At 36.6% G+C, this 18,428-nt stretch overlaps 1 protein-coding gene across 1 annotated transcript in view; it reads left to right on the plus strand.

Annotated features, from left to right (window-relative positions):
- The window catches only part of Cmtr1 (Cap methyltransferase 1), a 378,564-nt gene that overhangs the window by 81,233 nt on the left and 278,903 nt on the right, over positions 1-18,428 (plus strand). Inside the window, exons 4-6 of the mRNA XM_090398617.1 lie at positions 754-932; positions 3,435-3,593; positions 13,229-13,321. Coding sequence (XP_090254743.1) covers positions 754-932; positions 3,435-3,593; positions 13,229-13,321 — 431 coding nt within the window. The remainder of the gene's footprint in view (positions 1-753; positions 933-3,434; positions 3,594-13,228; positions 13,322-18,428) is intronic.

The raw sequence follows: 18,428 nt of genomic DNA on the forward strand, positions 1-18,428 counted from the left end.
AGACTCGTACTCAAAACACCAGGTTTCGTCAACAGTGACGATCATTTCAAGGAAGTTTGAGTCCTTACAGGCAGTTTTAATGAGGTTCTTGCAGTGTTCAATTCGATACATTTTTTGGTCGTCTGTCAACTTGTGGGGAACAAATCGCAAATTCAATTTACGAAGGCCCATACCATCAGTCAAAATGTTGTGCACAGTTGATTTTGGAATCCCCAATTCATCTTCAATCAATCTCATGGAAAATTTCAGATTTTCATTGATGAAATCATGCACTTTTTGGATGTTAACTTCGCTCAGTCCAGTTGTTAGACACCCCGGCTTTTCGTCGTCTTCAAGAGTCTCACGACCACTTTGAAATTGCTTAAACCACTCGTAAACTTGAGTACGGGATAAGCATTCATTACCGTATGCTTTTTGAAGCATTGATGCGTTTCGTAAAACTTTTACCAAGTTTAACACAAAAGTGAATTGCAGCTCTCTGTTTGAAACTCATTTTCCGACCATTCGTCAAAACACACTGTCATTCTTGGCACTATAACTCGGCTTCTAATGAAACAAATGTCATAAACATTTGACAGAGCAGTAATGAAGGTTGCCGTTTTCGCCAACAGAAAGATACAACAGGTGGCGCCACTAGTTCTATTTTCGAAAAGTTCGGTTTCTTTTTGGAAAGAGGGTGTAGTTCAAAAAAAAAAATCTCTTTTACTTATTTAGGTGCTAATGATTTTTTATGTAACTGTTTCTATTTATTAGCATACCCATACACCGTCAATGATAAAGAAGTGCCTAAAAAACTGAGAAAAACACATTACTATACTGCAAGTAGTCAAGATACTACTGAAGAAGAGGATGAAGATGAAGCAGATGAACAAGATCTTTCAAGTAACCAAATACAAGAAGATTTGCGCAATGACATTGGATATAAACTTATGGTTAGTCATTAGTTTTCTCAGTTATGTTTGAATATTTTTATAGTTTTGATTGAAGATGAAAAATATAGAGATTTGTTTATTTAAAAATAAAAAGATCAAAAGTCAAAATAATCTGCATTGTGTATATTAAAAATAGCATTATAGCAGTACGGACATATAAAAGCAATTCCCATATGCTTTGCTTCTTGATACTCTTTAAATAAAGTGATCTTTATTTTATTTTCTTTCTTTTTTTTTATTATTATTATTTTAGTAATCAGCAATATATTATTTTTTAATGAACAGAATTAATAAGCTTTCCTAATGAGAAAAATAAAAGGCAACAAAGTATCAGAATTTAAAGAAGTGATATTTTCATCTTTTCTAAAAAAAAAAAAAAATTCTCTAATTTAATTTGGTTTAACATACATTTTCGTCCACAAGTTCTGTGTACTCACATTTTTATCTTAGATTTTTAAGAGCTATGTTGCATGTGCATGCACATAAATCCCATAATTCCTTTTATCCCGTTTACTAGTACCAAAAAGTTTGCTTTTCCCACTTTTGCATCCAGATAGCTTTGATGAATTATTACCTACAGAATAAGTCAATCTCTGACTTCATACTTTTCCTCAAGTACTTTTCCTCCCACCCATTCAACAAGAGAAGGAGAGTAAACGATAGCACAGACCACTGAAGTGCTTCTCACCAATTGTCCTTAGAGCATCTCCAGGGTTTCGGGTTTTGCATCCTGTTTTGTTTCTGTTCACTTACTCATGTCAACATCAAATCAAATTCAATTTGACATCAAATGTCAAATCAAATTCGAGACCTAATATACACCCTCTATCCGAAAAGAAACCAAACTTTTCAAAAATAGAAGAAACTAGTGGCGCCGCCTGTTGTATCTTTTTGTTGTCGAAAGTAGCAACCTTCATTAGTGTTGTGTCAACTGTTTATGACATTTGTTTCATTAGAAACCGAGTTATAGTGCCAAGAATGACAGTGTGTTTTGACGAATGGTCGGAAAATGAGTTTCAAACAGAGAGCTGCAATTCACTTTTGTGTTAAACTTGGTAAAAGTTTTACGAAACGCATCAATGCTTCAAAAAGCATACGGTAATGAATGCTTATCCTGTAATCGAGTTTATGATTGGTTTAAGCAATTTCAAAGTGGTCGTGAGACTGTTGAAGACGACGAAAAGCCAGGGCATCCAAAAACTGGACTGAGCAAAGTTAACATCCAAAAAGTCAATGATTTCATCAATGGAAACCTGAAATTGTCTGTGAGATTGATTGAGGATGAATTGGGGATTCCAAAATCAACTATGCACAACATTTTGAACGAGAGTTTGTGCCTTCGTAAATCGAATTCGCAATTTGTTCCCCACAAGTTGACCAACAACCAAAAAATGTATTGAATTGAACACTGCAAGGACCTCATTAAAACTACTCATAAGGACTCAAACTTCCTTGAAACAATCGTTACTGTTGACGGAACGTGGGTTTTGAGGATGAGCCCAAAACAAATTGCCAGAGTGCTGAGTGGAGACCACCAGACGAGGAGCATCCAAAAAAAAAGTCGCTTGGTGAATTCAAAAGTAAAGACAATGATAATTTATTTCTACAATTCCAAGGACATTATCCACAAAGAATTCGTTCTGCCTGGCCAAACAGTCAATGGTGAGTTTTATCCCGAAGTTTTGAAGCGATTGATAGTGAGAATTCATCACGTACGACATGAATATCGTCATATAGACAGCTGATCACTTTTGCACGATAATGCACCATCTCATTGGTCGACATTGTGAGACAGTTTTTGAGCAAAAACCAAGTTTGTGTGTTTGATTACTTGCCATATTCACCTGATTTTGCACCCTGTGACTTCTTTCTCTTCCCCTGACTTCATTTGCTGATGAAAGGAAAGTGATACGACACCATTGAAAACGTTCAAGCAGTAGTAACCACGACCCTCAACAGTATCCCAAAAATCGATATAAAAAAGCTCATTTAATGAATTAATTGACCATGCCAAACACTGTATCGAAGCTGAGGGAGAGTATATTGATTGAAATAAATGATTGGAATAATTATAATTGGCTTGTGTTTTATTTTCTATCAAAAGTTCAGTTTCTTTTTGGATAGGGGTGTATAACACTAGTTTGAAAGAAAGTTGTTAAGAACTAGTGATGGTTAAGTGTCATAGTATCCAGAGAGGCATACTTTTGACATTTCTATATATATATATATATATATATATATATATATTTATGTTTTAGTAGGAGTAATATAAATGTAATATATAGATCTAATATAAATAGATGTGATTAAGAACATAACAATGTTCTAAAAAAACTCATTTTTAAAATAATGTTTTAGAAAATTAGTCATAATTAACATTTAATCATGATTTAGATAAATAGAATATTCTGCTTTTTCAACAACATAGTGATTTTGAATACTATAGAAATTGCAAAGCAGACCAATCCAATGATCATGAAATATTTTTTTATTTTCTTTTAGAAAAGAATGGGATTTAAAGCAGGTGATGGCTTAGGAAAATATGGTCAGGGTAGGAAGGAAATTATTGAAACATCAACACATCGTGGACGTCGAGGTCTTGGTCTGCATCTTGAAGGATTGGAACCTAGCAGTATTGACTGGGATTCTACAAAAGAAGAGGTACATATTTAATTTCTTGATTTGTTCATATTGAATCAAATTTGATTATATAATCATAATTAGATTTTGAATAAAGTAACTCACTTGAATTGTTCATCATCATCATCAAATTCCTGCCTTGTACCCTCAAGGGGTGTACAGGATATGATAGTACTACATGAAAAAAATTACATCATTACTAACTTCCTATCTACAATTTCCCTCCAGACTCCAACATTATCAATCTTATATTTCTATCATCTAAGGCACTTTGGACCGTATCAATCCACCTATATCTTGGTCTTCCTCTAGGTCGTTTTGCTGCCAACCTGGCAGAGAACACTTGTTTTGTTAATCTTTCTTCGCCCATTCTGTTTAAGTGACCATACCACCTGAAATTAGCTCTGCTAATGCATTCCTGAATGCTGACAATGTCAAGTTCTTTCCTAATATCCTCGTTTTTAATACGATATTGCCATTGATGCCATCTGTTCATGCCTCTAATCTTTCTCAGGACTCTCATATCTACGGTCTCTAGTCTAAGTAAGACTTGGTTCTCCAAAAGATGTGCTAAGGCTGTACAAATAAAGAACCAAGCATTCAACTAGTTATCATCAATACATCAAAAACCAATTACCAAGGAGCCAAAAGCAGGAAACTTACATAATGCCCAAATGGCAGCTGCACATTTTGGTCTCTTGCCAAATCATTTGGCCACAACTTTTGCCCAACACTGTTTTCAGCACTACTGCTCCCAAATGTCACAGAAAATTCCAATCTCTTGGCATCATACTTATCCTCAAATGACTGCATAGATAAATTTGGCAAATGTCCCTCAACCACTCTAACCACCCAGATACTTGATGCTTCCACTTACCATTCACTAGAAAGTGATCAGAAAAATTCTGTCTGAATTAGATACCCAAAGGTTCTCTGGCCCTGATGGCATTCCTCCAGTTCTGAAGATTTGCAGTCCATAGCTGAATTCTATTCTAGGTCATCTCTTTATGCTCTCTCTTACTCCATTTAGCCATGTCAAACTACTGCCCAATCTCTCTAATCTTAGTCCTCTCTAAACAATGGAGAGAACCATCAATATCCAACTCCATGCTATAGGCTGTACCTCTTTACCTCGAGAGAGTACTCAACTAATAAGGTATAGATTCCACCCATGCCATTCAACAGGTGATCTGCTGACCTATGTCACCCAGCTCTGGATAAGTATCATGGAAAGATTGGGCGAATCCCAAGTGGTTGCATTCGATATCTTCGAAGAGGGAACCATCCATCACCAAACAAACGGAATTATTTGGTGATGGATGGTTCCCTGGGATCCCATAGGGTTTTCTCATCTCACCCACCCTCTTTTTTTTATATACCAATGACCTGCTCCAGTTGACCATCAGCTCAATGCACAGTTTCCCCGACGACAGTACACTACATTCCTCCTCACCTGAAAAACCTTGCAACAACCACTGAAAACCTAAATTCTGATCTCCATACCATTCTTTAATGGGGCTCAGATAGTCTTGTTAATTTCAGTGTCTGCAGAACACAGTTCTGCATAATTTCTCACAAAAAAAAATCTCTGTTCTTCTTCTCCTAGACTTTGACAACGCCATGTTTCTAGGCAAGATGAAATTTCTCTCCTTGGGATATCCTTGACGTCAAAACTCTCCTTGCATAAACACATTACAACCATTGCCTCCTCAACATCAAAAATATTAGTATTCTCTCTCATACTCAAGGCATTATTTTACCTCTGAACAGCTATTAAATATGTATAAATCATAAATTTGTCCATCCATTGAGTACTGCTTGCACACCTGGGGGGGGCAGAGTCCCTAAGAGCTCCTTAAAAATACTCTATGTAATGCAGAAGTGAGCAGTCAGATTGATAATGACTTATCTCTTTCCAACTCAATCCAACCACTCTGTAACAAGTATTTGGTATCTACTGCATGCATCTTATATAAATATTTCCATGGTAAAGTTCAGCAGATCTAGTTTTGATAATTCCCCCTTTAAAAATACTCGATGTAATACAGAAGTGAGCAGTCAGATTGATAAATGACTTATCTCTTTCCAACCACTCTGTAACAAGTATTTGGTATCTACTGCATGCGTCTTATATAAATATTTCCATGGTAAATGTTCAGCAGATCTAGTTTTGATAATCCCCCTTTCTCTTTACCAAATCCATTGAAACACATGCAATTGCTATCCAACCCTTCCTTCACATTTCAACTCCATACTCAGAACAAATGCCTCTTCCTCTATTTCTGCTGCTGCTGTACTTTGGAACAGCCTTCTCTCCCATGTGTTCCCCAAGAAATACAATGCACATTCCTTCATATCTAACACAAACAAGTTCCTCCTTTCCCAAATCTTTTCCCATACACAGTACTAATGAACTATAGATTGACTAACCAACTTCTTATGTATGGGCACAACATAAAAAATTATCAGAAAATTCCCTTGCTGCTAATTCATGGTACCATGTAATAGGATGATTTCTGTGGCATTCTCTGAAAACTTTCTTATAATAATAGCCTGTTATCAAGTAAGTACAGATATTTTTCCAGTCTGTTTCATTGACTGTGGTGGATGCATATGTTGTAAGTCATTTCCTGTCAATACACTGGCATGTGAGATTATTATGTTGTTTGATATAGATTTCTTTGGATTAACCAGTTTCTCTATTGCAAGCAAAATATATGTCTGGAAATATATATTTTTGCAACTTCTGAAAAGTTATAACCTATATTGCAACTTTCCACAAGTTGCAGTATATTTTATATACACCCGGATATGTTTCGAATAGCTATCTTTTTGGGGAACTTACTAATGAGTTTGTGATTTGCTTTAAGTTTTTGGCAACATGATAAGTGATCATAACCATCAAATGGGATTACCATTTGCTGGTTATGATCAAAATAAGAGAGTAGGGTGCACTCTTATTTTGGGAGAAACATTATTCTTCAATTCCCCCCAGCCATTTAGTAATAGTTGCTTAAGCTCATTTTGTGATAAGTTTAGTGCTGGTTGAAGTAATGTTTTGGTCATACAGTTTTTTAATAAAAAAATATCAGCTCCATACACACAAGGAAAGCCTATGACCTTTCATTCCTCTTTGTGAGCATATAGGGTGATAATGAAAAGTAACATCATCCACATTCTCCTTAGTATAGGTTTCATATGTCACTAGAAACCTTTTTTCTTCCTTATAAGAGAAGGGAGTGGAAAATTAAAGTTGGTAGCAAATACTTTAGTTCTCTTCCAACTTGGTCAGTGGAATTGGAATAAGAGAGCTGGTTGGAATTTAAACATTAGTCACTATGAAAAATGACCACTATTTGGATAGTTTGACTGGAGAAAGTCAAGTTTCAAGATCAGAATGATTTTCAGAATTAGGAACAGTGGATAAATGATTATACAGCAATGGAGCAAGGAAATCTTAAGCTATTGAAGGTCAGAAAGTGAGACAGAGTCAAGATTTAGCATTCTTTTTTCAAGGAATATCAGATCATATAAATGCATATGTGCCATCATTTTGGTGGTATGATGCAGAGTGCAGTTTGGATAGTTGGATTATAGTTATAGCTTCCATTTTAGGTTTAGTCAGAAACAGAAGGATGGATGGTCATATCTGGATGCCTGTAGGTGGTGGTAGCGATGCACATAATCAAAGTTGGTGTTTATGCCATAAATGTTGGAAAAAGCAGACATGGAAAAGTCTTTTTTTGGTAAGGGTTTTTTTTTTTTTGTGTTCAAATAATTTTTTTGGTAGGATTTTTTGAGGGATTTTTTTTGGTTAAAACTAGTGACCCCAGATTTATTTGATTTTACTGTCATGGTGTTTCAGAGGTGAAATAAAGAGTAGGAACTCTTAAAGCATGTTGCATGTATAGAGAGCATCCAGCCTCCATACTAAAATGTGGTCTCAAGAGTGCTCCTCCTCCACACACACACACACCGTATTACTTGGCTCTCCCACTAGACATAATCTGGCATTGTAGGTTGCAGCAAGCAAGATTATGCACCATCTAATTGAGAATCTTCCTGATGTGATAACACCCAAATTGGGTGTTATCACATCACCCAAATTGATGTGATACCAGCCTGCAGGAACTTCTTTGGTACAGTATCCTTGAATGGAGGAGGCTGTTTTTCCTTGAAACATATTGCTTCATTCACACTGCGTGTTTAAAGGGCGGAAGACAGAATCCCTATTCCCAACAGCAAACTATCTCATGCCTCTGATAAACGAGATGGTTAGTTCTGATGGTGCTGTTTTTATATCTGCTACCTTTATTTCCTAGTGGCTCTGGTGTTCACATTTTCATCCAGCTTAGAAGGTATCCCTTTACAATGAGAATACTCACTGAATATATCAAAGTCCTTTTGGTGGAAAGAGGCCACAGCCTTAGAAAGAAGTCAATGGACACGCCTATTGGCAAGGTGCATTGTGCCATGTAATGAGTCATGTTTGTGGCCGTAAATTGGAGGAATATGATGCTCCCAAGTCATTGCGACTATGTCCAACTGAAATGGCTGCAAGAATGGAACTGATGGAATTTGAAAGAGGCATTGTGATAGGATGCTATGCTGCAGACTTATCTGTTCAGCAAATTGTTGACAAATTGATGGTGATGAATTTATGGAGAAACAACACACGTGTTAGAAAATTACTTTACTTATCATTAAGGAAGTAACATTTGACATTTTGACCTCTGTATTGAGGTCATCATCAGGAATATGTACGGGATACAAGCTACATGACAGTACACTACACAAAAGTAAGATGAATCTAAATGTTTAATCATTTACCCTAGCCTGACCTCTGGTGGAAAAAAAAATAAATAAAATAAAAATAAAATAAATAGAACTACATTAAACAATTTCTGAAGTCCTCTCATGTTAAGATTTTCTTCTGTTTGGGATTGTTCTGGATGCTATATGTATTGCAGATGTTCCTCCAAATTCTTGGAATAATTAATCCATCATTCTTGTTCAGATTTTGTGCCTTTCCAGTCAATTCTGTGACATGTTTGGAGTGCGTGGTCTGACAGGCCTCTTTTACCATAGTGGAGGTATTTAATTGGTTTGTGTTCATCTTTTCTAATTGGTATGGTGCATCACAGGATGCACCATCCCAATTAGAAAGTGTCGAGCATCGAGTGATATCAAGAGACCTCTGACCCACAACAATCCAGGACCTCATCACATGCCTACAGGAAGAATGGTTCAAAATTCTCATTGATCACTATCGTACACTTGTGGAAATTGATCACTATCGTACACCTGTATAATTTCTGCAGCCATTGCAGTGGAAGGAGGTCCTACATTTTATTAAGGTGGCTGCCATGACTGTTGACTTCTTTCCAAGCAGTGTGTATATGAATTTGTATAGGATTTTGTGTATAATTATTAAATGGTACCTTTTGTGTGAAAAGTTTATGACAGGAATACGAGTATGAATGGAATTTATTTTTATTTATTTATTTATTTTTAATGATAAATTAGTATTATAAAACAAATCAAGCCAGCATGAATTCTTGATGCAGAAGGAAAATTGTTTTGCTGTTAGTTATGCTCTATCTGTAATTCTCTACTTCATTAGTTATATTAATGAAATTTGCTAACAAAGGTATTGAACAGCTTAAAATTGATTTCAGAAGCTCTGAGTTTTTTCTTATGAAAGACAACCAGAAATTGTTGAGGATAAGATATTGGTTTATGTTGCACTCTGTTCATAAGATATTTCAACTTGACAAAGTTGTGTTACCATAGGCAATATGTCAGCCAACTAAATAATGATGCATGCATGTGATATTAGTTATATGGAGTCTGTTGTTGTCTATTGTATCTTCAGGTCCTCTAACATTTTTCCTTTGATATGATCTAATTTTGCTCTGTTTTTAACATCCTTTCAATGTTTTTGATTTCCTATTAGATTTGATGAAACTGATAGTATTAATAAAATTACTGTATGTGGATATACTAGGTATTTCTTTAATTATAAACATTGATTACAGAAGCCTCCTTACATAATTGATTTTAGATGCTGTTACTTCAGGTTTTCTACTTGAATCAACAACTTGAAACAGTCATGCTATAATGGCAAGATATTTTCACAATTTGACTTGTTTGCAAGGCCATCTCTTAAAATTGCTGCATGTAAAGATTTGCATTGGTGAGCCCATTGCCAACCTCTGCTGAACTTTGTCCTTCCATACATGTGGAAAGGCTTATATGTTGGCAGTACATGTTAGTTTATTTTCACGGCATTGATTACAACACAGAATGATAAGAAAGTAATTAATATTTATTAACTTGATATTTCTTCCATTTGCATTAAGCCTAAGTTTTCTTCTTTGCATGACTTCATGTAAAGGTGAAGAGAACTGTCACATCAGGGTTGGTTAGGATGTTTATGGCATCCTATTCAGAATTATTTGATTTGACAGTCTCTTGCAGTGTTACTTTGTCATGTTTTAGTTTGTTGTCCAAATCATTAATCATTAAAAAAAAAATAAAATAAAATATGGAATGTTTTCCACATAAGATTTCAACAGTTATGTAAGGTATTTGAACAAATGCTGGAGAACTCATCTCATCTGAAGGAGAATGTGCTGAGCCTTGTTTGTGCATTTTAGGTGGGGTCAGAGACATTTAGACACCTTCTCCCTCAAGCTTCTTAAATCCTTCATCCTATGAAATGTTATCTTTCAATATATCAGAAAATATGTTTTTAGAGCACCATTCTAAAAACGTTTTACAAACACATACAGAATTACATATCTTACAAATGGTTGCTATTGTAGGATCTATAATTCTGTGTTTCTTTGTCCAATAACATTCATTCCTATAAAATTCTTGTATAGTTATAGTAATAGGTTATAGTAATCAGTATTAAAAATTATTGTACTGATTCCTTTATCAGCTCATAAAATTAGCACAGTATATATATCTTTGGTTTTTAGAGTTTTGCACTTTATTCTAACGAGTTATTTTCTTTTGTAGTTTTGCATTTGCGAATAGGACTGCAGTTCTCGCATATCAATCACATGGTTGTGCAGTAGGGATTTACGAGAAGGGGGACTGAAAAGTTCTGATAAACATTATCATCATTTGTCACCTCCAGGGAGTCCATAGACTCATCGAGGGAGGGCATCCACTCTACAACTCTGCCTCCACCACTCACAATTCACCAACTGACCGCAACTACACCAACGCCATCTACCACCACCACTGGTATTTCCACAGACAATCACAAACATCTATGCCCACGGCGGGATTTGAGCCCACAGCCTCTTTACTGGAGAGCAGACATGCTAACCACTCGGCCAGCCAGGCTGACAACATCTAGAACAAAAATGATATTAAAGCAACTGATATAACCACAAGAAAAAACATATCTTAAAATCTTTTAACAATTTGATTCATCAAATTGTAATAATTTGTTTTTTTTTCTTTTAGACTATATAAGAAGAATTTCTTCAAAACCAGAGGTTTTGAAGAAATTCTAAGACACATAGGTGTGGATTGTCATCAAGTTTTTCATGCTGCAAGAAAAATCTGCAACTGAGATTCACTAAACTTTGCATGAGACTTTAGGGGACTGTGCCCCAGAATATACAACAGTTCCCAGATGGGCGGCCAAGTTTAAATCTGGGCATCCTGAGACAACAGATAGGTAATTACAAAGTAGAACATGAACATTGGATTGATTTAAAAAAGTAAGAGCCACATGATGTTGTACATAAAATAATGTTATGGTATAACTGAGGAAATATTGCAATATTAATTATTCATTAGCTATTTTAAAAAAAAATATTGATGTTGGACATTTAGACACCCTTGTGTGATTAGAGTAAGACTTTTCCATATCTTAGATAGATAGAGGCAGTTCCGATTTAAGTTTGAACAGTGAAGTAAGGCCTCAGCACTTTCTTTAAACAAACTTTCAAATTTATACCAACATCGATGAAGTAAGTTTGTTTCAGATCATAGGATATTGTGGTCTGTATCTATATGTGCCAAGTCAGATTTCTCAGATTTATTGTTGCTAATATAAGATTGGTGTTCTTGTATTGTCTTTTCTATAGAGCATCCAGTTTGTCCTAAGCAAAAATGATGACAGTATTATTATACTGTATTAAAAAAGTATTCCTTATTCCTGTTTTTCATGTTAATTTAAACAAGTCATGCATTACTACATTATTGAAAGTTTTCTTGAGATTTGCAAATAAACATCAGAATTAAATAATGCACTACGTGATGTTTCTAAGTTTTGCTAGGCAGATTTTATACAGCTTGTTGAGACCAGGTGAAGGAATCACTGAGTCAGTAATTACCTTCAGACTGCTGTACTGATTTCTTAACTTTCTAGCCAGGGAGCAGATGTTTTAAATTACGTAGTATTACTTGCTAAATCCACTAACAGCCAGTCTCACCTCTGCTGCCTTGAGAAACCTGTGAGTCCTTTAGTTTCTTACTAATTATGGCTTATTAGTTTCTTACTAATCTTTAAACATAAAATCTTTTGATAAAAAATAACCAATTCCATCTTCAGTAATAAAAGAAAAAAACCATGACATAGCTAGTTTGTAAAAATGAGATCAGAACATAATTGTCCAAGGTGAGTACTATACCAGAAATGCTCCACTGTTGGAATCCTTAGGAAAAATTAATTAATGCCTTTAAGATCAGAATTTTCCATACTTTTGGTATGGATAATCCATTGTTTCAGTTCAAGTGCGGACAATGCTGCAGGGTTTCAAAACTTAAACAATCTTAAAACTGCTTAGTATCTTTCCAATGGAGTCACGATTGACACTATGTTGGGCCAGAACAAACTTATGTGATTTACCTTAATGGATCATGCCACTTTAATACCAATAAGAGAGAGAGATTACTTTCATATGATATGTAATGCTAGATAGAGAAAAAGAATCTTGTTTATTCTTTGTGGTAAGTAAAAATCTAGAAAGTCGGTCACAAAATCTAAATATGGCAGAGAACTGGAACTTTTTTTTCTAACAACTTGTTGGGAAACACCATATAAATGTATATGTTGGAAATTAGAACCCTTTTCTTAATTGTAGGTAGGGAGATAGTGTTAATTGTGTTTCTTTTGTGAAGGGTATGCAGTCATATTCATTGCACTTGATATCTAATAATGATAGATATCAAGCTGTATATTTCTTTAGCTTCTGAGCTACATGCCAGCTAAAATACATTTGCTTTTTTATAAAAGTTTTTATAAAAAAAATCAATTTTTTAAATTAACTGAAAATCTCGCATTATACTGGTATGAATCATGGTATTTGAAAATGATACACTGGGTTTTATTTCTGTATACATTAATACTTCTTTATGTTTGCTATGCTTTTCATGTGTTATCACAGTAATGAGATCACAAAACATTGAAAGAATTCTTTTGTTCTTCCCTCTGACTGGAAAGGTATACAGTAAAATTATATATAATTCTTCTGGCTTTGGGGGGGGGGCATGCTGTTGAGTCTTTAATTTGTAATAGAACGGCTATGAATGATAGGTCCTATCCCTTAGCATGCATTAAGCAACATATGGATTCAACAAAAACTATAACTGTTTCTTTAAATTTTATATTTTGAATTTTATTTGCATAGCTTTCTGCAGAAGAAGAGGTTAAATGGATGCCTGTATGTGAGCTTGATCCACCAGTAATTAAAGAACTAAGGCAGTGGATTAAAGAGGGTGAGGTGAGGTTACTGCATTAAATCCATTATGTTGCTAAATTGTTGATCTCCCACATTAAAGCATTATGTTACTAAAAACTCATCAGTTTACATGCAGTTTTTATTGTAATTTTTATCATCTAACTTTCTTTTTTCTTTAATATGAAATGTTAAATTGAAAGGGAGGAAAATAAATTTGTCACATAAATCTGTTAATGGTTATTCTATCTGTTGTAACTGACCTAACAGTGCATCCAATTTACAGCTTATAGGCAGCTCCATTCCACAGACTACATTTACTCAGCATACACCAAGAGCAAAATGGATGCTTGAATCAGCCTTGCTCTCCACAGTTACTCTGTTGATTTCTGTAATAAAATGTTGACTTCTAGTTACAGTTCTAGTTCTGATCTACAACTATTTTATGACATGTTAACATATGAGAGTACTGAGAACTGATTATTCATAATCTTCTTTCAGATGCAACACAAATGTTTGTAAATTATGGGATTCTGGTATTTTAACTTTACAGTGAGATTCCTTGGCAAACTCTGTAAGGATAGAAAAATCAGAACTCCATGTTGAAATCAGAAAGTAAAAGTGTAATTCAAGGAAAAGAACAAAGCATATCAAAAGTTTCTGCAAGTTAATCAGTTTGTGCTCTTAGATAATACAGAGAAAAATGTAAGAAAGCAAAACACTGCGTGTAAAATTAGTTAAACAAAAGTCATAGGAAGACTGTTGTTTTTTGAGCTGTGCAGAAGAAAGTGATTTTTAATCGGTGAATAGTCCGCTTTTTTCCCCGTTTTTCTATGTTTTGGAGTGCTAAATTGTTTCTCTGAATACGAGTGTACTTCAGTGGTTGTTTTTTTGAAGTTAGTTGCTGTCGCGATATAATATATTTTGGTACCGTCGGAATCGAACGCGTAACGGTGGAAGACAAAACGAAGCTAAGTTACTGTATTTAGTTATATTTCATTTTATTTAATTATATTTAGTACTTAAATGTTCTGATGTTTGTACTTTTTTCCCCTCTTATTTATTAATTGAATAATTATTAAAGATTACGCTACTCAGCAGTAAGGAATGATGGTGGATTCAGCAGCAATCGCAAGTGGCGTAACGCCAAGTCCTCCGCCATTTAAGAACTCAATTATTAGCAATATCATAAGGGACTTTGTGGCATGCAGTACTTGCGGCATGTATGCGTCTCGGGAATTACATATGTGGCTTGTTAAAGAGAGTGGAGAGCGTATGTGCGCAAAATGAAGGCAGTTGGAGGAAATAAGTACATTAGATATATCGATATCCGACTTTGTTGCTCCAGGAACGGGGAATGAATGTAGGAAGACAAGTAGTATTATAGGAGAGAATGAGAAAATAATAGTTGATAGTGTGGAAGGTGTGAGTGACTGTGGAAGTTTAGGAGATGGTTTTATTTGGGAGAGTGAATTTAGATTAAGAGTGACTGACCTGCAGAGGGAGATAGATGAGTTGAAAGAGGAGGTGGAATGTCTTGTGAATGAGAGCAGAAGTATGAAAGATAAGATTAGGAGAATGGAAGAAATAAATGCAAGGCGAATCAGAGTAGGAGAGAGAGAGAGAATTTAGGGAGTATGAGTGAGAGGTATGGGGGTGCTAGAAGAGGAGAGAATGGAAACAGTAGAAGAGAGGGAATGAGAGAGAGGTATGGAAGTGCTAGAAGAGGAGAGAATGGAAACAGTAGGAGAGATGGAATGAGAGAGAGGTATGGGAATGCTAGAAGACGAGCGAATGGAAACAGTAGTAGGAGAGACAGAATGAGAGAGGGATATGGAAGTGCTAGAAGTGGAGAGAATGGAAACAGTAGAAGAGAGAGGTATGGGAATGAAAGAAGAGGAGAGAATGGAAACAATAGGAGCGAGGGAATAGTAAGAGGTATAATGTATGGCGACTCAATGATCCGTGGTGTTCAAGATAGGATGCGTGAGGAGTGTTTGCTAGGAGGAACAATAGAAAGGGTGGCTATGGCAATTAAGAGAGATGAAAGGGTGGATGAGATGATTGTGATGGTAGGAACGAATGACTTGAGTGGTAATGTAAGTCGGGCAGCGAGAGATATGAGATTTTTGCTTGAGACTGTACGGAAGAAGACAGAGAGAGGAAAAATAGTGTGCGTGTTGCCTAGGTATGATAATGATGAGCTGAGCAGAAGAGCAGTGATATTGAATGGCATAATAGCGAGAATGTGTGACAAGAGAGGACTGGTATATGTGGATGCTTGGAGTGCGTTTGAAGAAAGAGAGGAGTTGTATTCGAGAGACCGTTTACATTTGAATGAGGAAGGACGTAGGCATCTGGAGAGATTGCTGGTCTGAACGAGTCAGTGTGTCCCAGGGAGGATGATAGCAGGGGTGGCCTCTTGTGGGAATGGATACTTGGGAGAAGGGAGACAATGTCAGGTAACACTGAGCCCAGTGGAGTCTAGAAGGGATAATGCTGGGTATAGAAACATTGGCGTTTATATGCTTTATACTAATGCCAGGAGTATCCGGAATAAGGGAGAGGAATTGGTGGCGCAGATAGCATCAGCCTGGCCAAAAATTATTGCGATCACTGAGACGTGGTTGACAGAAGGGGATATAACAACAGGAATAGAAGTCGCTGGGTATAGCATTTTTCATCAGGATAGGAGGGGAAAGCGTGGTGGTGGGGTGCTGCTGATGACCTATGTCCTCTAAGAGTGGAGAATTTGGAAGGAAGTGAGACAAATGATTTTGAGAGCATATGGTGTGAGGTAGAGGTAGGCAAGATAGGATATTTAGTGGGGTGTTGCTACAGACCCAGGAGCACAGAGGATTGGGACCAGGAGATGTTTAGACAGCTAAGTTTGGCAAGTGCAAGAAGAATGATTGTTATGGGAGATTTTAACTTCAGTAGTATAAATTGGAGAGAGGAAGATGCATGTAGCAATAGGAGAATGGAATTTCTAGAATTCTTGAGGGACAAATGTCTTAGGCAACATGTAACAGAGGGAACAAGAGGTTCAAAAGTTTTGGATTTGTTTATAGCATCAGAAGAGTTGATAATAACTGAGTTGACGTCTCTCCCACCAGTTGGAGAGAGTGACCATATGGTGTTGACTTGGAAAATGAATAGACATGCAGGAGTATCAAAGAGACAGGAACTTATGTGGAATTATAAGGCAGGTGATTATAATAGTCTTAGACGTCAACTTCGGGAAGTTTCATGGAGGGAGGAATTGGAAGGCCGGGATATCACCAGTGCGTGGGACATTGTGAAAGAATATTTGTTATCAGCAATGGTAAGTTGTATACCACGAGTGAAGAAGAGGACGCAATTTGGAGTAAAGTGGATGACAAACAATATTAAACAGGAATTGCATGCGAAAAAGAGGCTATGGAAGAGATATAAGGAGACAGGTGAAGAGATGCATGAGGAATATAAGACACAGGCCAGAAGAGTGACTAGTGTGGTAAGGAAAGCGAAACTGGAATATGAGAGGAGATTGGCCCTAAGATCCAAAGAAAATCCTAGGGAATTTTTTAGCTATGTGGCCAGTAGGAGGAGAAATGACTGTGGAAGAATGATATTGTGGGATAAAAATGGGAATAGAGTGACTGATGCAGAGGACATAGTGGAATTGTTCAATGAACACTTTATTGGAGTATTTCATCCTAGAGGAGTCAGTTTTAATGCTAGAGGGATAGGACTGGTTCGAGGTCTGGAGGTACAGGAGGAGAGTGTGTTTCAGATACTGAGTATTCTGGATGTCAGTAAAGCTGTGGGACTGGATGGTATTTCACGACGAGTTTTGAGAGAATGTGCTAGGGAATTGACAGTACCTTTAACGTGGCTTTTCAATGAAAGTCTGGCTTTGGCAAAGGTGCCCAGGGAATGGAAGGAAGGTAAGATAGTGCCATTGCATAAGGGTGGTAACAGACTGGAAGTGTCTAATTATAGGCCAGTCTGTGTGTCATCAATAGTTGTTAAGATCTTGGAGAAAGTAGTGAGGGACCGTATACAGCATTGGGCAGATGAGGGTAATGTTATCTGTGAGAATCAACATGGATTTGTGAAAGGACGCTCTTGTTTTAGCAATATGCTAGCCTTTTATAATAAAGTTACAAGAACATTAGATGAGGGAAAGGCATATACTGCAATTTTCTTAGACTTGGCGAAGGCATTTGACAGGGTGCCACATGATAAGCTGATATTTAAGTTGCAGCACATGGGTCTGGATGTCAGATTGGTCAACTGGATTCAGGATTGGCTGTCTGATAGGTATCAGAGAGTTGTGTATGGTGGAGCAGTTTCCAGGAGGCAGAGGGTTACAAGTGGGGTCCCACAGGGCTCAGTACTAGGACCTATATTGTTTAACCTTTATATCAATGACATAGCCAGTGAATTGCGGGAGGATATTCAGTTGTTTGCAGATGATGCGAAGCTGGGAAGGATTATTAGTAATAGTGCAGATGTGGTAGCCCTGCAAGAGGATTTAAATAAGCTAGATAGATGAGTAAATGAATGGGGGTGTCAGTTTAATGCAGCAAAATGTAAGGTCTTGAGGTTTGGGAAACATCGATGGGATGCTGCATACTCTATGGGAGGAGTTATACTGGAGGAAGTAGGGGAGACAAGAGATCTGGGGTTGATGATTGATAGAAACCTGAAGTTTAGGGGACATATTGCAAAGGTGGTGAAGGTAACACAGAGGATTGCTGCTATTATGTGAAGGACACTGACCTGCAGAGATAAGAGGGTTATTATTCCGTTGTATAAGTCTCTGATCAGACCACACTTGGACTATTGTTCTCAGATTTGGTCCCCAGGATTTGAAGGGGATAAATTAACTGTGGAAAGGATACAAAGATGGTTTCAGGACTTTACAAGGATAGTTATGAGGATCTGCTGAGAGAATGTGGACTGCAGAGTTTGGTGGATAGAAGGAGAGGTGATATGATTGAGACTTTTAAACTGTTGAGAGGTGGTTACAGGGTTGACACTGGGGAGTTCTTTCGCTTGGTTGATCAGCAGGAAGGAGTGGTGACCAGAGGCCATCCCTGGAAGTTACGAAAGGAAACTCTGAGCAAGAGGGTAAGGAGTGGTTTCTTTGTGTGGAGGGTGGTTG

This window comes from Typopeltis vanoorti, chromosome 10 (genome assembly GCF_054136105.1).
Source record: "Typopeltis vanoorti isolate ZY-2024b chromosome 10, IOZ_Tvanoo_1.0, whole genome shotgun sequence".
NCBI lineage: Eukaryota > Metazoa > Arthropoda > Arachnida > Uropygi > Thelyphonidae > Typopeltis > Typopeltis vanoorti.